General features: G+C 45.5%; 1 protein-coding gene across 1 annotated transcript in view; it reads left to right on the plus strand.

Annotated features, from left to right (window-relative positions):
- The window catches only part of NSD2 (nuclear receptor binding SET domain protein 2), a 505,993-nt gene extending 481,284 nt beyond the window's left edge, over positions 1-24,709 (plus strand). Inside the window, exons 22-23 of the mRNA XM_030191106.1 lie at positions 3,789-3,996; positions 24,627-24,709. Coding sequence (XP_030046966.1) covers positions 3,789-3,932 — 144 coding nt within the window. The 3' untranslated portion in view covers positions 3,933-3,996; positions 24,627-24,709. The remainder of the gene's footprint in view (positions 1-3,788; positions 3,997-24,626) is intronic.
- The last annotated feature ends 2,081 nt before the right edge of the window (positions 24,710-26,790 follow it).

The following is a 26,790-nucleotide window of genomic DNA, read 5'->3' on the forward strand; positions in this document are numbered from 1 at the left end:
AAGTCCTTTTAACCATCTAACAAAAATCAAACTGTATAAGTACATAAGTAATGCCACACTGGGAAAAGACCAAGGGTCCATCGAGCCCCACCATCCTGTCCACGACAGCGGCCAATCCAGGCCAAGGGCACCTGGCGAGCTTCCCAAATGTACAAACATTCTATACATGTTATTCCTGGAATTGTGGATTTTTCTCAAGTCCATTTAGTAGCGGTTTATGGACTTGTCCTTTAGGAAACCGTCTAACCCCTTTTTAAACTCTGCTAAGCTAACCGCCTTCACCACGTTCTCCGGAAACGAATTCCAGAGTTTAATTATGCGTTAGGTGAAGAAACATTTTCTCCTGATTTGTTTTAAATTTACTACACTGTAGTTTCATCGCATGCCCCCTAGTCCTAGTATTTTTGGAAAGCGTGAACAGACGCTTCACATCCACCTATTCCATTCCACTCATTATTTTATATACCTCTATCATGTCTCCCCTCAGCCGTCTCTTCTCCAAGCTGAAAAGCCCTAGCCACCTTAGTCTTTCATAGGGAAGTCGTCCCATCCCCGCTATCATTTTAGTTGCTCTTCACTGCACCTTTTCCAATTCTACTATATCTTTCTTGAGATGCTGTGACCAGAATTGAACACAATACTCAAGGTGCGGTCGCACCATGGAGCGATACAACGGCATTATAACGTCCTCACACCTGTTTTCCATACCTTTCCTAATAATACCCAACATTCTATTCGCTTTCCTAGCCGTAGCAGCACACTGAGCAGAAGGTTTCAGTGTATTATCGACAACACCCAGATCCCTTTCTTGGTCTGTAACTCCTAACGTGGAACCTTGCATGACGTAGCTATAATTCAGGTTCTTTTTTCCCCACATGCATCACCTTGCACTTGCTCACATTAAACGTCATCTGCCATCTAGCCGCCCAGTCTACCAGTCTCGTAAGGTCCTGTCGCGAGTTAATGACTTTGTGTTATCAGCAAATTTAATTACCTCGCTAGTTACTCCCATCTCTAAATCATTTATAAATATATTAAAAAGCAGAGGTCCTAGCACAGACCCCTGAGGAACCCCACTAACTACCCTTCTCCATTGTGAATATTGCCCATTTAACCCCACTCTCTGTTTCCTATCCTTCAACCAATTTTTAATCCACAATAGGACTTTTCCTCCTATCCCATGACCCTCCAATTTCCTCTGTAGCCTTTCATGAGATACTTTGTCAAACGCCTTTTGAAAATCCAGATACACAATATCAACCGGCTCCCCTTTGTCCACGTTTGTTTACTCCTTCAAATATGGTAGTGGTGTACAGTTGTGGGGAGTGGGTTTTAGGGGGGGTTGGGGGGCTCAGCACCCAAGGTAAGGGAGCTATGCACCTGGGAGCAATTTGTGAAGTCCACTGCAGTGTCCCCTAGGATGCCCAGCTGGTGCCTTGGCATGTGAGGAGTACCAGTGCACTACGAATGCTGGCTTCTCCCACGACCAAAGGGCTTGGATTTGGTCATTTTTGAGATGGCTGCCATCAGTTTCCATTATGGCCGAAAACCAGGGACAACCATCTCTAAGGACGACCATCTCTAAGGTCGACCTAAATGTTGAGATTTGGCCATCCCTGACCATATTATCGAAATGAAAGATGGACGTCCATCTTGTTTTCATAATATTGGTTTCCCCGCCCCTTCGCTGGAACGTCCTTAGAGATGGTTATCCCCATTCGATTATGCCCCTCCACGTCATTTAAACAAAATTGGTGAAATATGGTCCTTATTAAAACAATCTGAAATTTGTATGTTTCTAAGAACTGATGTTAAGAAATCACGTAGTCACATTATCATTCTTAGTTTATGAAAAATCATCCAGATAACTTTTCATAGGTGAGTCCTTATTAACAAAGAAGAGCCTAACAATATACTTGCACAATAGGTATATTAAAATCATCAAGTGAGAACTGTAATGGCATATCTGTTAGATGAAAATCTGATAAAGCCATCACCTGAGTTTTAGATGTATTCAAAAACAGCTGATTTTCTCATCACTTCACCAGTCAACAATAGGCCATGGCCCCTGCTGGTGTTTTGCTCAGGCATTCCTAGAGTTGACACACTATCCTACCAGTGGAACCAATACCCATCAGCCACTACATCTTACCTTCTATGGCCTCTTGGCCTATCCTGGCTTAGCACCAGATAAGCCTTGAAACAGTGGTCTATCCTTGTCAGTGGGGAATATTCTTGAGCGTCTGGAAGACGTGGAGGATGGATTCCTACTTCAGAGATATAATGGCTTCTTGGCCTATCCTGGCTTAGCACTAGATAAACCTTAAACAGTGGCTTATCCTTGAAGGTGGGGAATATTCTTGAGCGTCTGGAAGGTGTGGAGGATGGATTCCTGCTTCGGTGATAATGGTAGTAGTGTAGAATCAACCATGCTGCTTGACTCGTCATCTTTTTTTTGTTTTTGTTTTTTTTGTTACATTTGAACCCCGCGCTTTCCCACTCATGGCAGGCTCAATGCGGCTTACATGGGCAATGGAGGGTTAAGTGACTTGCCCAGAGTCACAAGGAGCTGCCTGTGTCTGAAGTGGGAATCGAACTCAGTTCCCCAGGACCAAAGTCCACCATCCTACCACTAGGCCACTCCTCCACTCCTTAACCATCCCCATCTATTAGTGCCATACCAGATAAGCATCATTGATCACTTCCTCTTAGATATAATCCATCAAAAAGATAGAACTACAAAGATGATCCAACAGTATTAAGCGGGCAGTTAGATGTATCTATATACCAGGTACCATCTTGTCACCTCCCCTCCCCCACCCCATACCCACACTCACACTTTTTAATTGGTTTCAGATTGCATCTCCTGTTATTCCCAGACATGACTTGAAAAAAGACAGGTCAGGCAGCCATGGCATTGCTGGTGACCCATAAAAATTTGACTTCTGTTAAGATAGATACACAAAGATTCAATGTGAGAGTCAGTCCATAGATTTTACATCTCTTTGTTTAGACACTTCCCAAAGGTATTGGTCAGTCTGTTCTCAGATTTCTGTGGAATAGAATCCAAGTGCACTTCTTGTAGGGCTCTTTAAATTATTTCATGTTGTATTCTTTGTAATAAATTTTAAAATACAGAAATAAAACTGAGAAATGTCCTCCACTCATCTTTTGAAGGCAACCCTTAGCAAGATTCCCTTATGTCATCTTGTTTGTCTCTGGATAAGCAAAGTTGCTTACCTGTAAAAAGTGTTCTACAAAGCAGCAGTATGATCAGTCACACACACTGGCCCTCCTGTATGAAAGTTGTGCTCAATATATAGTAGATTAAAGGGCTTCACAAAGCAATAGCTGCATATAAATTCCATTCATGCATGGAAAAGCTTTTTTTCCAAGCTTAGTAGGTGATGTGTTCTCAGCACTGTCTGAAGACTTCTGCCACATGTGACCCATTATCCTGCTGTCACGAAAAACATCTTAAGAAACTTTGATGTATTGTATATGTTTGAAATATTTTATGGAGTGGAGGAGTGGCCTAGTGGTTAGGGTGGCAGACTTTGGTGCTGAGGAACTGAGTTCAATTCCCACTTCAGGCACAGGCAGCTCCTTGTGACTCTGGGCAAGTCACTTAACCCTCCATTGCCCATGTAAGCCACATTGAGCCTGCAATGAGTGGGAAAGCGTGAGGTACAAATGTAACAAAAAAAATGTCTGAATATTGAAATTGTTTTCTAGTAAGAAGTCTAACAAGTTGATAACATAAAGTTTCTTGTGCCTTTTCCTTCTAGAATTCCTCTACTAATTCTGCAGATGAAAAATGCAAAAAGGCCAAAAAGAAAGCAAGGAAACGCAAAGGGAGGAGTGAAGGAAAAAAAGAATCCGAAGATTATTGTTTTCGTTGTGGTGATGGGGGGCGAACTTGTAATATGTGACAGGAAGTTTTTGTACTAAGGCATACCACCTCTCTTGTCTAGATCTGAAGAAACGGCCAATTTGGTGAGTAAACTATTAGGAAACTCAATGCTCAGACAATAAAGGTAGAAAACAAAAAAAGTTTATTTTTAGTTTTTAAAGATCAGAATATGTAGCATTGGGAAATGTATATCTGTTAGAAGTTAGAAAGAATTGTACATAAGAAGTTGAGAAATGTCTATCTGGGGACAAAATAGTCTAAAAATTAATTGGAATGGAATAAAGCATGGCATAGAGGAAAAGAGACATTGAGTTTGAAATTGGCCAGGGGTTCCATAGAAATAATCCCCCTCCCCTAAAATGGACCAGTGGAGGAGTAGCCTAGTGGTTAGAGCAGTGGACTTTGATCCTGGGGAACTGAGTTTGATTCCCACTGCAGCTCCTTGTGACTCTGGACAAGTCACTTAACCCTCCATTGCCCCTGGTACAAGTACCTGATTATATGTAAACAGCTTTGAATGTAGTTGCAAAAACCTCAGATAGGCAGTATATCAAGTCCCATTTCCCCTCCCCTCCCTATAAGAGAAGCAGCTCCACTTTATGCAGCATAGAAACTCGAATAGAATAAAACATAACAGTTAAGGAATTCCTCCTTTCAAACTGCCTCACCCCTGTTCTCTACTCTCACCACCTACAAATCTACCCCTTTTCCCTCACAACTGCCCACCACAAAAAACTACCCAACCCCAAAACAAAAAAAACTACTGCTTCCCCACTACTGCCTTACCACCTGTCAAACTGCTCCAGCCTGAAACCTGTCCCACTTCAACTGCATCACTACCACCCAAGATGCCCCAATCCCAAACTACTCCCCTGCAACTGCCTCATCACCTCCAAACTCCTCAACTCCAAAAACTACCCCGCTGCAACTTCTTCAGTACGCCTCAGCCTCACCCAAAAGCAATATCTGAACTGCTCCATCCCCAGAAAAAATAAGTAAATTATGTGTGATGTCTTTATATGTGGCAGGGTCTATGTTTTGGAATGGTTTACTGGTTAATTTGCATTGCAGTTGTAACAAATGAAGGGTGTTTTTTTTTAATTTTCTAAAGCTTTTGAGGTAAGGTAGGTGGAGTAGAGAGCTGCGGTGTAATTTTTGGTGTATGTGACCTTGTGTGTGATGTCTATAGGGTTGACTGAATTTTATAAATTGCAGGCGTAATATTCTCACATATGAGCCTCAGAGCCTGGTGTGGACACTGCCAAGTATATTCTCACTTTAAATCTTTGAGTGGAGGAAACTGGTTTGGTGACAAAGTTGAGGAGGTGGCCAACTTAATTAAAAAAAAAATATATATATATATATACCATCTTAAACAACCGTTTCAATTAATTAACTATCTTTATTCAATAATAATTTCAAAAAATCACAATGTTATTCACTTACAAGTTAAAACTTTTCATACTCATAATCTCTCACTCAGCTATCTCACTCATACTCACATACTCACATCATCCTAAAACTAATGTCAACACAGTAGTTCAAAATTCTATATGGTCGTAATTCTAAGGGATAAAGTTCAGCCTAGAGTGATCATCTTCTGCTTGTTAACCCATGCAATCAAATGTAATAAGTCCATATGGTAAACATTAATCCGCATAGTCAAGTATCATACTTTCAACAGGTATACCCCCCGGAAGTTGCAGATTTCACATTCTTGATTATGAAAGTTATTCTCTTTCATCAGAAATCCATGGGAAAACAATCTTAACAGCTCCAATTGTTCCACTTGAAAAAACACCACACTCCAACCTTTTTCTTTCTCTATATAAAGTATGCTACTTGACTATGCGGATTAATGTTTGCCATATGGGAGTATTACATTTGATTGCATGGGTTAACAAGCAGAAGATGATCACTCAAGGCTGAACTTTATCCCTTGAATTTTCGACCATATAGAATTTTGAACTACTGTGTGTTTAAGATACTAAATGTGGTGAAAATACTTTTTTTGAAAAGAATTATTAGTTTTAGGATGATGTGACTCTCTTACTCAACACCCTCACTTATCACCCCTACCACTGCAATTTCCCCACCCCTAGCTGTCTGTTCGTCTGTCCAATTTAGATTGTAAGCTCTGTTGAGCAGGGACTGTGTTTTCATGTTAATTTGTACAGCGCTGCGTAAGTCTAGTAGCGCTATAGAAATGTTTAATAATAATAATAGTAGTAGTAGTAGTAGTATGTGGGTATGAGTGAGATAGTTGAGTGAGAGATTATGAGTATGAAAAGTTTTAACTTATAAGTGAATAATGTGATTTTTTTTTTAATTATTATTGAATAAAGATAATTAATTGAAACGGTTGTTTAAGATGGTGTATATGTGGTAATTGCAACCAATTTAAGAACTTTAGCCTATTATTGGAATTATATATATATATATATATATATATATATATATATATATATATATATATATACATACACACTCTCTCTCTCTCGGCCTCAAACTATTACTTCTTCTTCCACTAGAAGATTTCAAGGACGATATCGACATTCCAACTACTGTATATCCAAACATCATTACACCCCCACGCTGCCTTCACCCCAACGGACTACACTCCAATGCTGACATCCAAGACAGCAGCAGAGACACAAATCCCAGGCGCCTTCTTCCTAGAGAGCATTGCCACAGTACAGCTGGCCATACCAAACAACCTACCTGTCAGAGGGAGACTTATCTTCCAACAGAGATGGTCTCTCATAACCTCCGACTTATGGGTCCTACATACCATTCAACATGGCTATGCTCTGCATTGGCAAAAAAGACCCCCCCCCCCCCCCCCCCCCAATCATTCACCAAGAGAGTCTGTCTCATTTCATCTCTTCCAAATGAGTTTACTTTGAGAGTTCTCTCGGCCGTCCTCTAGCAGTATACAATAGAACCAGTTCCTCCACTGGGCAGGGGTCCGAGGGTTCTACTCCAGATATTTTCTCATTCCAAAAAAGACAGGAGGAGTACGTCTGATTCTCATTCTATAATACCTGAACAAGTTTCTCCTCAAAGAAAAGTTTTGCAAGTATCCCTAGAGTCACTACTTCTCATGATACAACTGAATGATTGGCTTTGCTCACTAGACCTCAAGGAGGCATATACTGATATATCTATTCTCCCTACACACAGAAAATACCTGTGCTTCTGCTGTGAAGCTCTACACTATCAGTATAAGGTCTTAACCATTTAGTTTAGCCTCGACTCCTTGGGTCTTCATGAATTGTCTAGTAGTAGTAGCTTAGCCTCAACTCCTTGGGTCTTCATGAATTGTCTAGTAGTAGTAGCTGCAATACTTCGCAGGTGAGGCATCCACATCTTCCCATTCCCGGACAATTGGCTAATCAAAGCAGTCTCTCGGGAATCCACCATTCAGTTTATGATAAGAGCTTCTCAGATTTGTCATCAACTACCCTAAATCACATCTTCAGCCAGTATAGACCTTAGAGTTCATAAGTGCACTCCTCGACAAACTCAAGGTTGAGCATTCCTTCCTCAACCGAGGATAAACAATATATTACATCTCAACACTCAAGTATCCCAGTCAACTCGTATATCTGGTCGTCAAATGCTCCACCTCCTTGGTCACATGGCTTCAACAGTCTATGTAACACCATTGGCTCGACTTCATTTTTGAATTCCTCAGTAGATACTCTCCTCTCAGTAGTCCCAAACCATGGGATTGCTATCCACTCGAATCCGACTAACCACAGTAGTGAATGATATCCAACAATCTTACCTGAAACCTTCTGTTCCGACCCCCTCCACATCACAAGATTCTCGCCACAGATGCTTTCATGACAGGTTGGGGAGCTCACATTCGGCAGTCTCTATACACGGGGTTCTTGGTCTCCATGACAGCAACATCATCGTATCAAACTCCTGGAATTGTGAGCTTTTTGGAACGCTCTCAAAACCTTTCAGAATCGCATTCTCAATCTGCCACATTGAGCCTGCAAAAAGGTGGGATAATGTGGGATACAAATGTAATAATAATAATTATTATTATACTGGTTCGCAGAAACAATCAAGTAGTGATGTATTACGTAAACAGACAGGGAGGAACCGGATCTTGCCTCCTCTGTGGACAAGCAATCCAAATTTGGACTTGGATGGCTTCTCAAAACATCTTTTTAAGAGCTATTTATCTAGCTGGAAAACAGAATGCCATAGCAGACAAACTCAGCAGAGTCCTTCACCTGACAAATGGTCTCAGCACCTCAGTCATTCGTCAAATATTCCAGCAGTGTGGAACCCCAGCAATAGAACTGTTCACTTCTCCCCAGAACAACAAGTTTCCCCACTTCTTTTCCAGAATCTATTCTCCCAACTGCATAGCCCCAGATGCCTTCTTACTCTGCTGGGAGAAGGATATTATTATATGCTTTTCCCCCACTGCCTCCCATAGGGTAAACTCTCCTCAAACTAGACCAAGACCAAGGGACCATGATTCTGATTGCACCCTACTGGCATTATCAAATCTGGTTCCCTCTTCTCCTAGAACTATCATCCGGGGAACTGTTCAGGTTAGACACTTTTCCAAACTTAATAACAGAATGAGGGATCCCTCCTTCATCCAGATCCTCGCTTTCTGGCCCTGACGGCTTGGTATCTAACAACATAGATCTGTGTTCATTGAACCTTTCTCACAAAGTATCTACAATACTTAATGCCTCTAAAAAAATCTTCCACAAGAAAATGTTACCATTTAAAGTGTAAATGATTCAGCAGCTCTGCTGAATCCCCAAGGGAAATTTTTACATAAAGATCCAGACATAAATATGGTATTGAGAGATTTTTTTTGCTAAATTATATTTAACCTCAGGGAAGCCTCCTATGGACAGTGCCACATACTTGTCTAGTATAGAGTTACCGAGTGTACAGGGAAGAGATGTTGCTATGCTCCATGAGCCGATTCAATAGGAAGAAGAGTGGGTGATCCAGCAAAGTCCTTTGGGCAAAACTCCGGGTCCGGATGGATGATGTAGTGAATTTTACAAGCTACTGAGGGAGGAGATTAGTCAAATTTTAACCGGGGTCTTTAACATGGTGGTGGTGAAGGATATCCTGCCGACCTCTTTTAATATGACCCAGATAATAGCCTTTTTAAAACCAGGCAGGGCAGCAGACTAACCAGATTCCTGTAGGGCTATCTTGTTATCCTTTGAAGCTAAGTTGCTCGCCAATATCTTGGCGACGGTGCTACCCCAATTAATAGTGGAACCACAGGTGGGCTACATCTGGGAATGCACCATCTCCAAAAATATGAGAGACATTATAGGAGCTTTGGAATCGGTGCATAGGGAGGAAACCCCTGCTCTACTGGTTAGCTTCGATGCAGAAAAGGCCTTCGACAGAGTGGTGTGGGAGTTCCTTTTTGGGGCATTATCAGCATACGGCATGGATTAATTTTTCTCCAATGCTGTCAAGGCATTATACGCGGCCCCACAGGCACAAATTTATGCTAATGGACATCTCTCTGATCCGTTTCCCATAGAGAGAGGGGACAAGGCAGGGATGGCCATTGTCACCGCTCCTTTTTGTGCATACTCTTGATCCTTTGATCATGGATATTCTTCAGAACCCAGAGATACAAGGGGTAAAAGCAGGTGACAGGGAATGCAAGTTAGCGGCATTTGCTGATGATATTTTAGTGTTTCTCACCCAGCCACGTATATCCCTTCCTACAGTGCTGGAAACTTTCACTGAATATACTGATTTACTTGGGGGGGGGGGTTCCAACTCAGTTTAGACAAATCAGAGGCACTGGCACATACAGATACCCTACAATGAGATTGGGGCCCCTCGATTCCATTGAAATGGGTGGAAGAGTCATTTAGATATTTGGGGGTGCGTTTTACTTCGGATCCAGGTAGGTTATATCGTTTAAAATTTTACAATCTGCTACAACATATGGAAGAGCAGCTGAATCTCTGGAAAGGAATGCCCTGTCCCTATTAGGGCGTATTAACCTATGTCATATGGTTCTCTTCCCAAGATGGTTGTATTTACTTCAAGCACTGCCCCTGCGCTTACTCCACAAGGACATTAGATCCTTACAGAAACACCTATCCTGGTTTTGTTGAGGAGGTAAAAAGCCCAAGATGCGCTAGTCTTGCATGCTTAATTCTTAGAAACAGGTGAGTCTTGGTATTCCAGATTTGAAATTATATAATCAAGCCTATCTGCTGAGGTATCTTAGAGACTGGCTTATTAATACTACAGTATTTACAGATGTGGAGTTTGAACAGGCACACTTCTCCCCATGGCATCTCAATTTACCTTCTCCATGCAAAGCTTGGTCGATTGACTCAGGGGCGTATCTGCTATGGGGCCACAGGGGCCTGGCCCCCGTAGATTTGCCCCTGGACCCCCTTATCGACGACCCTCTCAACCCCCCCTCCTCCCGCCGTCACTCCGCCGTCGCGCCTCACCAACCCCCACCAGCCGAAGTCTCCTTCCTTCCTTCGTTTGGGTTTGGTTTCTGACGTCCTGCACGCACGTACAACGTGCAGGACGTCAGACTCACAGAAACAGAACTTGTTTCTGTGAGTCTGAAGGGGTCAGCAGCGCCGGGGGGAGGGGGGGGCTAAAATGTGCCCCCTCAGCTCTGGCCCCCCCTACCGTTGAAGTTCAGATACGCCCCTGGATTGACTATATGGCTTCGAGGACTGAGGAAGCCTGCTATTTAGGTCATTATGGGCTTTGTGGTTAGGGTGGTGGACTCTGGTCCTGGGAAACTGAGGAACTGAGTTCGATTCCCACTTCAGGCACAGTTCCTTGTGACTCTGGGCAAGTCACTTAACCCTCCATTGCCCCAGGTACAAATATAAGTACCTGTATATGTAAGCCGCATTGAGCCTGCCATGAGTGGGAAAGCGCGGGGTACAAATGTAACTAAAATAAATAAAATAAAAAATTCTACACAAATGGAATCAGCCCATAACGAGTATTATCTGGCTCCCCATTTTAGGGAATGCGGAGGTTAAGCCTGGCATGGAGGGAGGGGTTTTTCGGAGGTGGAAGGCGAAAGGTATCTCATTACTGGAACATCTGGTGAAGCAGAATAATACAATCCTCAAATTCCTGGATATGCAACAACGGTGTGGGGCACATCTGGCTGACCAATATGCTTATTGCTCTTTCACTCCCTTGGGGATCTCTGTCTATTCGTTTTGGGACACAGTTAAGAAGTCTTTTAGAGGGATATGCTCTAGGAGAGGTTTTGGTCCTGTGGTTTCGTAAGAATTACTCAGCTTAAAGTCGTCGAAGGACTTTCAGCGGCTGGGAGAGCTACGGGAGAAGGACATGGGACAGGCTGTTGGTACATCATGTGTGATGGATGCGATTTAGGCGCTTCCACAAATAGCTCACAGTGCTGAACTTCAGGGATGCCATTTTCATACACTACATAGAGCATATTTTTCTTAACACTAGGCTTTCTTAGTGGGGTATGTGGAGTCTCGTCTATGTCTAAAATGTAAAACGGAGTTGAATTTCTTTGTTCATGTGATATGGCAGTGTCGTATGATATAGGCATTCTGGGCTGATGTCTTTCACTTTTTGTCGCAGGTCTTGGGCTATTGTCTCTGGGTCTCCACCCAGGGGCACTGTTGGAATCACTGGGTCAGAAAGGTTTCAGAGGTACTGGGGATAAAGTCTTTGTTGGTAAATCTTGCATAGTGGGGCAAAAATGCATCCTAAATCACTGGTTGTCTGAGGTCCCACCCACCATCTGGTATTGGCGTAATAAAATTCATTCCTTAATGGTTTGGGAATCTATTTTGTCTCACCTATCCCCAAAAAGACAAACGATTTATTGTAGTTTGGGGAGCATATCTCCTCAGATTTCTCCGAGGGCAAGAAGTCAAATCTTGAACAAATTCCCAGAATCTCATGCAATATTATGATTTGGGGTTGTTGGGGGGCGGTAGAGGGAGGGAGGCTTTTAAATCTGCCATATCAGTCCAGGGTCATAGTGTGGACTGCCTATGGTTCTAGTCTTGGGAGGGTGTTGAGTATTGCAGCTTCTGGATAGGGATGATCTAGGGGAGGGGGGGATATGTGTTAATGGTGGGGAATTCCTTTGAAATTGCAACATCTTTAGGACTGAGAATCTTAGTACACATTGGAGGGATGGAAGGGGAGTATAGAACATATTTATCTATGGGGCATATAACATCTGAAGTTGGGTATCATTATAATATTTTATAAGGGCTATGGCAGTGCTAGTTACAAGGGGGTTGAGGAGGGGAACAAGGGGGTCAGTTGTAAAAAGTTTGTTGATGGTCATTATTGTATGGTATACCAAGAATGTTTGGACATATGTATTGGGTATATATAAATTGTTGAATATACTCCTTTTCATGCGTCATCAATAAAAATTGTTGAAACCTAAAGATGAAACAATTCTCTCTCTCTGGTTGACCGTACTACATGTTTTCTACTTGCACTTATGGAGTACCTCCTCCATCATTCAAATTCTGAACTCAAAACTAACTCAGAGTACATTTGAGCACTGTCAATGCTTTTCCTACTAAAATTGATAAGAAGCCAATTTCAGTTCATCCCTTGATGGTTAGATTCATGAAAGGCTTATTTCACACCAAACCATCTATCAGACCACTTCTGGTGGCATGGGATCTCAGTGTTGTCCTCACTCTTCTTATGAAACCTCCATTCGAACCACTTTGTTCTTGAAGTTCCTTATGTATAAAGTACTGTTCTTAATAGCTCTTATTTCTGCCAAAGAGTCAGCTTCAAGCCCTTGTGACAGTTCCACCTTACACCAGGTTGTACCATGACAGGGTTGTACTTCGAACCCACCCCAAATTCCTCCCAAAGGTGGTTTCGGAGTTCCATCTCAGCCAGTCCATTGTAGTCCCTGTCTTATTTCCTAAATCACATTCACATCCTGGAGAAGCAACACTACATACCTTGGACTACAAGCGTGCTCTAGCATAGTATCTAGAATGAACAGTACCTCGTAGGAAATCCTTCCACCTTTTTGTATCCTTTTTTCCTTGCCATCAGCAGCAGATGAATCCATTAACTGATGGGTTGTATCCACCTACCAGCAGGTGGAGATAGAGAACACTGAAAAACCATAGTGCCTCTTGGACGGCTAGCCCCAACTGCCTTCAGTATTTCTCTATCTCCCAGCAGGTGTGGACGTAGCTTGATCAGCTCCTGGATTTCAGACTGCCTAGGGTGGCTCCTGTGCTTTGCCAGTTAAGCAGGGGTGTTGTGGCTGGTGGTGCCCACTTTAAAGGCATATAGGTTCGCCGTTTCCCTGCCTTACCCATTCCCCCCGCCTCCCGGAGTCCCTCTGTTGCTGCCTGCCTCCAACTTTCCTCACAGTATTAAAAAAAAAAAAAGAGCGCACTTTTACTACGTGGCTGTTCTGAGACTTTTTCCAGTGATTCTGGTTCTGTGCAGCTTGACCGGAGCTCGTTGACTTGGTCTTCTGAGGTGAGAGTGGTGCCCAGCTCCTCTGGGGAGGTCCTGTAGATGCCGTTCCGATTGGGGTAAGTTGGCGCGAAGCTGCCATTTTATTGCTATATTCCCATCCTGTCATGCGATGGCTGCTGAAGGAGTTAAGCGCTGCTCCCGTTGTTGTAAACACAGATCAGCAGCAGGGCTGTGTAAAACGTGCTCCTTAGACGCTCACGCTAGTATGGGCATGGCAAGCGATGTTTCTTCCCGCTCGATGGAGCTGGCAGTGGGCGCCATTTTGGAAGCGCAGCATGCCTCGACCCTCGCGGTTGCGGAGGAGTCTGAAGGCAGGGGGACGCCTCATTTAGAGGATGCCAGAGGAGCTCCTACATCCATTTCTCCTACTTCGGAGACGGAGGGTCAGGTTGAGTTTTTCTCCCCTGAGTTTGTGCTGTTAAATGCATAAGGCTTTCATGCTGAAAAGAGCTCTTCCACAGGTGTCTGACACTGCGTTGCATCCTGGCTGCCCTCCGGGTGTTGATGCCCCAGGGATGGCTATTTCCTCCCCCGAGCGTTGAAAAACGCTAAACATAGACTGGTAAATTCCCTGTCTGAAAGTTGCAGGGATACTATTTGGTAATTCTTTTAATGCACTGGTTTGTTTTCACTAATAAAGATTTTGTAATTTATATAGAACAGGAGTACTGTTTGTTGTTGTTGTTAAATTGTAACTGCCAGACCCTCAACCATTCTTCTAACTTTTGGAGATCCCTTCTCATCATTTCTACTCCCTCCAAGGTGTCCACTCTATTTCCTGTCATCCGCAAAAAGGCAAACCTTTCCTTCCAACCCTTCAGCAATATCTCTCACAAATATATTAAACAAAATGAACCCCAGGACCGACCCCTGAGGTCACGGCTCGGCAGATGTTGAGACTTCTGGGGCACATGGCCTCCACAGTTCATGTAACGCCCATGGCTCGTCTACATATGAGATCAGCTCAATGAACCCTAGCTTTCCAGTGGTTTCAAGCAGCGGGGGATCTAGAGGATGTAATCCAACTTTCCACCGACTTTCGGAATTCTCTTCAGTGGTGGACGGTTCAATCCAATTTGACCATGGAGCGACCATTCCAAGTTCCTCAGCCTCGAAAAGTGTTGAGGACGGATGCATCTCTCCTGGGGTGGGGAGCTCATGTAGATGGGCTCCACACTCAGAGAGCCTGGTCCTTTCAGGAAAAAGGTCTGCAGATCAACCTTAGAAATATGATGGCAGATTAAGGCCACATGACCCATCCAGTCTGCCCATCCTCTGTAACCCCTAATTCTTCCTGTTCCTAAGCGATCCCACATGCTTATCCCATGACTTTTTAAATTCTGGAACAGTCCTCAACTCCACCACCTCCACCGGGAAACTATTCCATGCCTCCACCACCCTTTCTGTGAAATAATACTTAGGTTACTCCTAAGCCTATTCCCTCTTAACTTTGTCGTATGCCCCCTCATTCCAGAGCTCTCCTTCATTTGAAAAAGGCTGTCTTCCTGTACATAAATGCCCTTGAGATATTTAAACGTTTCTATCATGTCTCCTCTCTCCCTACTCTCTTCCAGCGTATAGATGTTGAGCAGTCTGGAACTCTCTAAAGGCTTTCAGAGAACGGCTGTCCAACCGAGTAATTTTAATTCAGACAGACAATCAGGTTGCCATGTTTTACACCAACAAGCAGGGGGTCACCAGATCTCGCCCTCTGTGTCAGGAAGCCGTCCAGATGTGGCTTTGGGCTCGCCGTCAAGGCATGTTTCTCCAAGCCACTTATCTGGCAGGTGTAAACAACAGTCTGGCCTACAGGTTGAGCAGGATAATGCAACCTCACGAGTGGTCACTGAACATGGGCGTAGTCCGCAAGATCTTCTGAGCGTGGGGCACCCCCTTGGTGGATCTTTTGCTACTCAGATCAATCACAAGGTCCCTCAGTTCTGTTCCAGGCTTCAGGCCCACGACAGACTAGCGTCAGATGCCTTTCTCCTACATTGGGGGACAGGCCTTCTGTATGCATATCCTCCCATACCTCTAGTAGGGAAGACTTTGCTGAAACTCGAGCAAGACTGCGGAACCGTGATCCTGATTGCATCCTTTTGGCAGTGTCAGATTTTGTTCCCTCTTCTTCTGGAGTTGTCCTCCGAAGAACCTTGGAGATTGGACTGTTTTCCAACCCTCATCACTCAGAACGAGGGGTCGCTTCTACATCCCAACCTCCAGTCTCTGGCTCTCACAGCCTGGATGTTGAGAGCTTAGAATTTGCCTCCTTGGGTCTTTCAGAGGGTGTCTCCCAAGTCTTGCTTGCTTCCAGAAAAGATTCCACGAAGAGGTGTTACTCTTTCAAATGGAGGTTTGCCGTCTGGTGTGACATCAAGGCCCTAGATCCTCTTTCTTGTCCTACACAGACCCTGCTTGAATACCTTCTACACTTGTCAGAGTCTGGTCTCAAGACCAACTCCATAAGGGTTCTCCTCAGTGCAATTAGTTCTTATCATCCGCGTGTAGAGAGTAAGCCTATCTCTGGATAGCCTTTAGTTGTTCGCATCGTGAGAGGTTTGCTTTTGTCAAAGCCCCCTGTCAGACCTCCACCAGTGTAATGGAATCTCAACGTCGTTCTCACCCAGCTGATGAAAGCTCCTTTTGAACCACTGAATTCCTGCCATGTAAAGTACTTGACCTGGAAGATCATTTTCTTGGTGGCTGTTACTTCAGCTCGTAGAGTCAGTGAGCTTCAAGCCTTCGTAGCCCATGCTCCCTATACTAAATTTCATCACAACAGAGTAGTCCTCTGCACTCGCCCTAAGTTCTTGCCAATGGTGGTGTCGGAGTTCCATCTGAGCCAGTCAGTTGTCTTGCCAACATTCTTTCCCCGTCCTCATACCCGCCCTGGTGAAAGCAGTTTGCATACCTTAGACTGCAAGAGAGCATTGGCCTTTTATGTGGTGCGGACAAAGCCCTTTCCACAGTCCGCCCAGTTGTTTCTTTTGACCCCAACAGGAGGGAAGTCACCATTGGAAAACACACAATCTCTAATTGGCTAGCAGATTTCATTTCCTTCACTTACGCCCAAGCTGGGCTAACTCTGTTCGGGGTTTAGAATCCAACGCCACCCCCCTAGAAACCATTTTTTTTCTGTTCCAGGCTGCACTCTGTTAGTTCTTTATGTTTTCAGGTCAATCTATGTTATCTCCTCGCCATTGCGAGGCCCAATTGACCAATGTTCATTGTTTTGAGTGAGCCTGGATGCTAGGGATACCCCACTTGTGAGAACAAGCAGCCTGCTTGTCCTCGGAGAAAGCGAAGATACTAACCTGTAACTGGTATTCTCCGAGGACAGCAGGCTGATTGTTCTCACAGTCCTGCCCACCTCCCCTTTGGAGTTGTTTTCATATTTATATGCTTTTTGATTTAACCGAGGAGGTACGCTTGCGATGGGCGGGAAGTCATGCGCACTGCTCGCACGCCAGTAGACTCTGGCAAAGTTTTATATTTTTGCTGGAAAAATTTTGCCGCTTCCTGGGCCTATGCGGACGTCGACCCACTTGTGAGAACAATCGGCCTGCTGTCCTCGGAGAATACCAGCTACAGGTTACTGTCTTCGCTTTATCTTGTTGGGTAGACTGGATGGACCGTACAGGTCTTTATCTGCCGTCATTTACTATGTTACTATCCATAAAGAAGCTCGGGGTTACCTCTGTAACTAGATAGTTCTTGCACAGATGATGGGATGTTGTGAGGTGCTCTGTTGACCATGAGTACCTACATTGGTGCCTTATCTCCTAACCGAGGTAGGAAGCATTATGACTCAGACAGGTGGGAGAATGAAGACTGTGCATTTTGGTTGCCTCTAGGATAAGGATTACCACCCCTTCACCCCACTTCCCTGGTCTTGGTTGATACTGGAATATGAATCCTATAGGGCATAGTTTGGTCCATGGGACTCCTCCACTTTCATCCATCCAGGTCTCAGATATGCCCATAATGATAGTCTTAGTTTTGTTGTTCAGATATGTCCTCCAGGTTTTTTAATTTTTAAGAAAATATTCTCTTTTCTTTTATGTGCCTATGACCAACACACCTACCCAGGTAATGAGAGAAACCATATATTAGCCTGGACACATGGGAGTACTAAAGAGAGATAAAGGCATTGTTGATCACCTCTGTTTCCCTGCTTGTTGAATCTGTCAGCAGAATTGTGTACGTGCAGCACAGCTATAAGCACGTCATGCAAATACTTTCATACGTATCATAAACCAGCCAAAGTTGTTGAGAGATATCTGCTCTTCTGATAAGTACGCTTAGGTTCAGACTCAATCAAACTGAAATTTGGAAGTTTTTGAATAGCAGATTATTGTAAGTCAGTCACTGTTTGAAGTGTGTTCATTAACTAAAAGCCTTTTACACATTTGCTATGATTTCTTTAGGAAAGGTAGCAACCATTTTTATTTTGTCTCTTCTCTTTTTTTTGTCTCCGCAAATATGGTAGCCCTATACATAATCTCCTACTAGATTATTGAGATCAGGAGTCACTATTACCTTTTCCCTCTATTAGAAATCGAAATGAAATTAATGAGGAGAGAGGAACAATTTGTTTTCCTCGCTGTGTCCTGATATTGTGGAATTCTGCTCCTCAAGGAGGGGGGATAACTGGAAATTTGCTGACTTTCACAGATTTCAGCAAAGCCTGGCTCATTGGACAGACTTGTAATTATATTGTATGTTTAATTCCAGCTTCATTTTTAACTGGATTGTTGAGTATTGATTAGTATTTTTTAGGTATTGCACAGAAGTTTTTTTTTCCAGTATAGTGCAGTGTTAATAGATATTCCCCGAGGACAAGCAGGCTGCTTGTTCTCACGACTGGGTTGACGTCCATGGCAGCCCCCACCAACCAGAACAAAACTTCGCGGGCAGTCCCGCACGCAGGGCACGCCCACCGCACATGCGCGGCTGTCTTCCCGCCCGTGCGCAACCGTACCCGCTCAGTTTTTTCTATTCCGCGCTGGAGAGAGACGTGTTATCGTCTCTCTCTCTGTCAGCCCCGGAAACCGGATCACGGCCTAGCCACGGTTTTTTTCCTCCTACGTACGCGTTCGAGTATTTCTTTTCTTTTCAATTGTGTTAAAAAAAAAAAAAAAGAGAGTCCCCGCGTCGTTTTTAGCCACGAGGGCGCTTCGTTGCGGCCTTGTGGCCGCGCGGTCGTTTCTTTTTCGGGTGTGCTTTTCACCGCCACCATCGACGACTTTGACTTCGCCGATGCGATTTTTCCGTCGATGTCCTCGAAGGTCCCGAGCGGATTCAACAAGTGTGGTTGGTGCGGCCGGCAGATCTCGCAAACCGATACCCAGGCTTGGTGCCTCCAGTGCCTCGGGCCAGAGCATAATACCAAGACGTGCACCTTGTGTCTCAGCTTACGGAAGCGGACACAGGTGGCGAGGCAAGTTCTTCGGGACCATCTTTTCAGAACTTGCACCGGCATGTCAACGTTGACGGCATCAGTGTCGACGGCCGGGTCTTCGGTACCGGTACCGATGTCGACGAAATCGGCACCGACCCCAGGAGTACAGGTACCGTTGGCCCGCCGGCCTGCCGGCGGGGGTGAGCAGCCGCATGGGCAATCGGCCCCGGCCACTCCCTCTACCCAGGGCCATCGGGACCGAACCCTGTCAGACCCGATTCCTCGAGGTCGGGGGGGGGGGGGGGTTCTACCTCCTCTTCGTCTCTACCGCCGAGTGCCGATGACGGGCACCGAAAAAACCAAGAAGCACCGTCATTGGTCGCCCACGGCGCACGGGACTGCCAGCTCCGGCACCTCGAGAGATGACGCGACGCCGAGGAAGTGGCAGTGCCGAGAGGAGCGTTCCCCCTCTGTTGAAGAGGTGTCGCTGCGTCAGTCCGCGGGTGCTTCGGTACCGTCTCCTGGACCTGAGCAGCTTCCGGCACCGACACCTGCTCCGGCCCCCCTGCCTTTCCCATCAGCGGGCCTTGACGAGTGCCTCTGAGCCATCCTTCCGGGGATTCTGGAAGGGCTGATGCGCCAGGCTCTGCCGGCACCGGGGGTGCTTGCGCCCCCGGCGCCGTTGATGGAGGCGCCGGTGTGCTCTAGCCCGATGCCGCGGCCTCCAACGCCGCTTGCGGCACCGGTGTCGACCACCACACAGGTGGAGTCCCCGTCGATGAAGGGAGCTTCATCCCCGCCGGCGCGGGAGTCCACCGCTCGACGCCATCACCGAGGACATGGTTCCTCGCAGTCGAGACGGGCCCAGTTGAGGTCTGAGCTACAAGAGCTCATGTCCGACACCGAGGAAGAGGCCTCGTGGGGGGAGGAGGAGGACCCCAGATATTTCTCCTCAGAGGAGTCTGTGGGCCTTCCCTCCGACCCCACTCCTTTACCGGAGAGGAAGCTCTCGCCCCCTGAGAGCCTCTCCTTTGCCTCCTTCGTCAGGGATATGTCTATTTGCATTCCCTTTCCCGTGGTCTCTGTGGATGAGCCAAGGGCTGAGATGCTCGAGGTCCTCGACTATCCATCACCACCTAGAGAGTCTTCTATGGTACCGTTGCACAATGTCCTCAAAGAGACACTGCTTTGGAACTGGCTGAAGCCATTATCTAACCCCACCATCCCCAAGAAAGAGGAGTCCCAATACAGGATCCACTCTGACCCAGAGTTGATGCGGCCTCAGTTGCCTCATGACTCGGCGGTCGTGGACTCTGCTCTCAAGAGAGCACGGAGTTCGAGGGATACCGCCTCGGCGCCCCCGGGGCGGGAGTCTCGCACTCTGGACTCGTTTGGGAGGAAGGCCTACCAATCTTCCATGCTCGTGACCCGCATCCAGTCATACCAGCTCTACACGAGCATTCACATGCGGAACAATGTGAGGCAACTGGCGGACCTGGTCGACAAGCTCCCTCCGGAGCAGTCCAGGCCTTTTCAGGAGGTGGTCAGGCAGCTGAAGGCATGTAGAAAGTTCCTGTCCAGGGGTATATTTGACACCTGTGATGTGGCATCTCGAGCTGCGGCTCAAGGTATAGTGATGCGCAGACTCTCATGGCTGCGTGCCTCTGACCTGGACAACCGCACCCAGCAACGACTGGCGGATGTCCCTTGCCGGGGGGATAACATTTTCGGCAAGAAGGTCGAGCAGTTGGTGGACCAACTACACCAGCGGGAAACCGCTCTCGACAAGCTCTCCCTCCGGGCGCCTTCAGCATCCACCTCTGCAGGTGGACGTTTTTCCCGGGCCCAGCAGGCTGCACCCTACGCCTACAACAAGCATAGGTACACCCAGCCGGCCCGAAGGCCTCCTCGGGCACAGGGACAGTCCCAGTGCGCTCGTTCCCGTCAATAGCGTGCGCCGGGGACGGGCTTTTGACTGGATCCATGGGAACATAGCCGCCATCAAAGTGTCCGTACCGGACGACCTGCCGATCGGAGGGAGGTTGAAAGCTTTTCACCAAAGGTGGCCTCTGATAACCTCCGACCAGTTGGTTCTCCAAATAGTGCGGTGCGGATACACCCTGAATTTGGCCTCCACTCCACCAAATTGCCCACCGGGAGCTCAATCCTTCAGCTCCCATCACAAGCAGGTACTTGCAGAGGAACTCTCCGCCCTTCTCAGCGCCAATGCGGTCGAGCCCGTACCACCCGGGCAGGGATTCTATTCCAGGTACTTCCTTGTGGAAAAGAAAACAGGAGGGACGCGCCCCATCCTAAACCTGAGAGGCCTGAACAGATATCTGGTCAAAGAGAAGTTCAGGATGCTTTCCTTGGGCACCCTTCTACCAATGATTCAGAAAGACAATTGGCTATGTTCCCTGGATTTAAAGGACGTTTACACTCACATCCCGATACTGCCAGCTCACAGACAGTATCTCAGATTCCGTCTGGGGACACGGCACTTTCAGTATTGTGTGCTGCCCTTTGGGCTCGCCTCTGCTCCACGAGTGTTCACGAAGTGTCTCGTGGTGGTTGCAGTGTATCTACGCAAGCTGGGAGTGCACGTGTTCCCCTATCTCGACGATTGGCTGGTCAAGAGCACCTCAGAGGCAGGGGCTCTTCGGTCCATGCAGTGCACTATTCACCTTCTGGAGCTTCTGGGGTTTGTGATAAATTACCCAAAATCCCATCTCCAGCCAGTCCAATCTCTGGAATTCATAGGAGCTCTGCTGAATTCACAGACGGCTCAGGCCTTTCTTCCCGAAGTGAGGGCGCACAACCTCCTGTCCCTCACTTCCCAGACCAGAGCGTCTCAGCAGGTCACAGCTCGGCAGATGTTGAGACTTCTGGGTCATATGGCCTCTACAGTTCATGTGACTCCCATGGCTCGTCTTCACATGAGATCTGCTCAATGGACCCTAGCTTTCCAGTGGTGCCAAGCCACCGGGAATCTAGAAGATGTCATCCGCCTGCCCGTCAGTTGCCGCAATTGGCTGCACTGGTAGACAATTTGACCCTGGGACGTCCATTCCAAATTCCGCAGCCCACGAAGGTGCTGACGATGGATGCATCTCGCCTGGGATGGGAAGCTCATGTCGATGGGCTCCACACCCAGGGCCTGTGGTCCCTCCAGGAACAAGATCTTCAGATCAACCTCCTGGAGCTCCAATCGGTCTGGAACGCACTGAAGGCCTTCAGAGATCGGCCGTCCTACCAAATCATCCAAATTCGGACAGACAATCAGGTTGCAATGTATTATATCAACAAGCAGGGGGGCACCGGTTCTTGCCCCCTGTGTCAGGAAGCCATCGGGATGTGGCGTTGGGCTTACCAATTCGGCATGCTTCTCCAGGCCACATACCTGGCAGGCGTAAACAACAGTCTGGCCGACAGACTGAGCAGAGTCATTCAACCGCACGAGTGGTCGCTCCATTCCAGAGTGGTACGCAAGATCTTCCGAGAGTGGGGCACCCCCTCGGTGGACCTTTTCGCCTCTCAGACCAACCACAAGCTGCCTCTGTTCTGGTCCAGACTACAGGCACACGGCAGACTGGCGTTGGATGCCTTTCTCCTCCATTGGGGGAACAGCCTCCTGTATGCTTATCCTCCCATACCTTTGGTGGGGAAGACCTTGCTGAAGCTCAAGCAAGACCACAGCACCATGATTCTGATCGCGCCTTTTTGGCCCCGTCAGATCTGGTTCCCTCTTCTTCTGGAGTTGTCCTCCGAAGAACCGTGGCGATTGGAGTGTTTTCCGACTCTCATTTCGCAGAACGAAGGAGCGCTTCTACACCCCAACCTTCAGTCTCTGGCTCTCACGGCCTGGATGTTGAGGGCGTAGACTTTGCTTCATTGGGTCTGTCTGAGGGTGTCTCCCGTGTCTTGCTTGCCTCTAGAAAGGATTCCACTAAAAAGAGTTACTTTTTCAAGTGGAGGAGGTTTGTCGTTTGGTGTGAGAGCAAGGCCTTAGAACCTCGCTCTTGTCCTGTACAGAACCTGCTTGAATACCTTCTGCACTTATCAGAGTCTGGTCTTAAGACCAACTCAGTAAGGAATCACCTTAGTGCGATTAGTGCTTACCATCACCGTGTAGAGGGTAAAGCCATCTCTGGAGAGCCTTTAGTCCTTCGATTTATGAGAGGCTTGCTTTTGTCAAGGCCCCCTATCAAGCCTCCTGCAGTATCATGGGATCTCAACGTCGTCCTCACCCAGCTGATGAAATCTCCTTTTGAGCCACTGAATTCCTGCCATCTGAAGTACTTGACCTGGAAGGTCATTTTCTTGGTGGCAGTTACTTCAGCTCGTACAGTCAGTGAGCTTCAAGCCCTGGTAGCTCATGCTCCTTATACCAAATTTCATCATAACAGAGTAGTACTCCGCACTCACCCTAAGTTCCTGCCAAAGGTGATGTCAGAGTTCTATCTTAACCAGTCAATTGTCTTGCCAACATTCTTTCCCAGACCACATACCCGCCCTGCTGAACGTCAGTTGCACACATTGGACTGCAAGCGAGCGTTGGCCTTCTATCTGGAGCGGACACAGTCCCACAGACAGTCCGCCCAATTGTTTATTTCTTTCGACCCCAATAGGAAAGGGGTCGCTGTCTGGAAACTCACCATCCCCAATTGGCTAGCAGATTGCATTTCCTTCACTTACGCCCAGGCTGGGCTGACTCTTGAGGGTCATGTCACGGCTCATAGTGTTAGAGCCATGGCAGCGTCAGTGGCCCACTTGAAGTCAGCCACTATTGAAGAGATTTGCAAGGCTGTGACGTGGTCATCTGTCCACACATTCACATCACATTACTGCCTTCAGCAGGATACCCGACGCGACAGTCGGTTCGGGCAGTCGGTGCTGCAGAATCTGTTTGGGGTTTGAATCCAACTCCACCCTCCAGGACCCGATTTTATTCTGTTCCGGCTGCACTCTGTTAGTTGTTCTTCGTAGGTCAATTTCTGTTATGCCTTCGCCGTTGCGAGGTTCAATTGACCTGGGTTCTTGTTTTGAGTGAGCCTGAGAGCTAGGGATACCCCAGTCGTGAGAACAAGCAGCCTGCTTGTCCTCGGAGAAAGTGAATGATACATACCTGTAGCAGGTGTTCTTTGAGGACAGCAGGCTGATTGTTCTCACCTACCCTCCCTCCTCACCTTTGGAGTTGCGTTTTACTCATTCCTTTGCTTGTCATTCAACTGAGCGGGAACGGTCGCACACGGGTGGGAAGACGGCCGCGCATGCGCGGTGGGCGTGCCCTGCATGCGGGACCGCCCGCAAAGTTTTGTTCCGGTTGGTGGGGGCTGCTGTGGACGTTAACCCAGTCGTGAGAACAATCAGCCTGCTGTCCTTAGAGAACACCTGCTACAGGTATGTATCATTCGCTTTTTAGATTTAGGGCCCTGTTTACTAAGTCGCACTAGCATTTTTAGCATGCACTAAACGCTAGAGTCGCCCATAGGCGGCTTAGCGTTTAGTGCATGCTAATCAGTGCGCTAAAAATCAGACGCACCCTTAGCGCTGCTTAGTAAACAGGGCCCTAATTTTTTTGTTGTTGTTTTTTTTTTTTTTTTGTTACATTTGTACCCCACGTTTTCCCACTCGCCCATACCTCACCTTGAACTCCATCAAAAGACAATTCACATAAATAAATAAAACCTCTTTTAAGCTGTTTGTAATTGAAAATGGAAAATTTTCTTTTTTAAATTGCAGAATCTGAATGTTTTCTTAATAAAAAAAATGTTTTGTTTATGTATACAGGAAAGTGGGAGTGTCCTTGGCATCACTGTGATGTTTGTGGCAAGCCTTCTGTTACATTTTGCCAGTTCTGTCCAAATTCTTTCTGCAAGAAACATGATGATGCAACACTTTTGAGTTCTACAGTCAATGGTCAATTATGTTGTTCTGAGCATGATCTTGAGGAGCACAATCTTCAGAAGACTGAGAATACATCAGCTGAACATACTAACTTGAAGCTCCATAAAAAACAGAAGCAGCACTGTATACAAGATGCACAATAAAGTAAATGGACTAAAGTTATTGTTGCCATCACCATTGTAGATTGTAGATAAAGGTTGTGAATAGAACAAGTTAGCTTCTTATTCTTATGCTGTACAGGTTAATATTTGATGGAGATATGTTTATCCACTGAGCCATCTTCTGCAGCTTTGCTGTATCTGCACTGATATCTAGGAACTGTGGCAAACATAGTTCATTTATTCAGGACAAAAAAAAAATTATTACACAGCATTACAGTTACACTTGAATTATTATAGAATGTAAGTGCCCATTCCTAATTTTCCAGATTGGAAGGGTATAAAAAAAATCTAAATAATGGCATGGTTGTATAATGTTTTATATTTTGTTGCAAATCTGTTAAATAGCATCTAAACAAAGACACTATTCGCTTTCAAGTTGTTTAATGCATTTTATATGTTTTAGTTTAGTTTGCTTTTTAGAATGGAGAAGAACCGTTTTGTAATCTTTATTTTATAATGAAGCATAGATATATTTTTCAAAATATTTTTTCACAATTTTATTAGAAGCTTGGATCTTAGGATTATTGAAACTGTACAGCTGTTGCACGTACATGCAGTCTTTGAGACCATTTGTTAAATAATGCTTGTAAAAGAAACATTTTACAACATTCTTTATCCTGTACCATAATCTGAGATTTTAATTTTTTCCAGTTTACTAGACTGTTTTGCTTTTGATTGTGAATCATAATTTATATAAAATGTAGGAAGGTTGACTCTGCTGCCTTAATGTAGTAAATAGCAAATTTAAAATAGCACAGTTACATTTGATACCAGAGTTCTATTCCTACCTCATTGAGGGACCCTTATACTAAAGCTTAGCATGCACTAAATGATACATGTCCCATTTTATACCTATGGGCCATGTGGCATTTGGCGCACGCTGTCTGTTAGTGCGCACTAAGCTTTAGTAAAAGGGTCCCATTAGTTCTCAATTTGAGAAGTGGTAAAGAATTAAAGAAAAAAAGCCTACACATTATATTTTGAAATATTTTCTCTGTAAAAGTTATTTATATTTTCATATTTTTTTCCTTAAATTTGGCTTAAGCATAACCGGGCATCAAAGCAAATATAAAAACTCCTAGTTCTCATTTGGATTTCTATCATTTCATTGGAAAGGAATCCTAACATTTTATTGGGAGGGTCAATCGCTGTTGCTTGGTTGTTATGAAGGAGACTAGAGAATTTAGCTGCTGTCAGGAATTCTATGCATTTATCCTCAAGTAGAGGAATTAGGCCTCTGATAAAAGAATCTGTTCACAACAATTGTTAAAGCCATTAGCTTTTTCTTTTCAGCCTTTACATACCTATGATATCTGCATGAACACACATGCCCTTTTCTCTCCTGAAAATACTTTGTGCTAAAACTGTTTACACAACAACGTTGGCAGATTACAAATTTTTGTAATACCTTGCTTCAGTATTTTGTCAGGTGTTCACTGTTAAGAATTTTCTTCTTTGTTCTTAATATAGTGGATATTTTGATCTTGATAAATTCAATTTGTTATGATAACCTATGAAAATTCTTAAAAATTATTTAAAACTACATTTATAAAGATTTTCTTTTGGAGGGGGGGGGCCCTTTTTAAATTTTTGTTTACTGTAGTATTTCCCCTTTTTACATAATGCTTTTTGGAAAGTATTAGATTTAAAATATAACCACCTGCTAACTATGTTTTCAGTCAGCAGTCTAATAGTTACAAATCTAATGACAGATCTATAACTCAGCATCACTTAATTATGGGGTACTTTTACAAAGGCGCACTAGTGTTTTTAGTGCGCACAAAAAATAAGCATGCGCTAAGCATTAGAGCCACCCAAATGTTTTTGTGGGTGTCGCTAGCATTTAGTGTGCGCTAATGATTCGACATGTAGAGCGCCTTTGACAT

Source organism: Microcaecilia unicolor, chromosome 2 (assembly GCF_901765095.1).
Source record: "Microcaecilia unicolor chromosome 2, aMicUni1.1, whole genome shotgun sequence".
Lineage (NCBI taxonomy): Eukaryota > Metazoa > Chordata > Amphibia > Gymnophiona > Siphonopidae > Microcaecilia > Microcaecilia unicolor.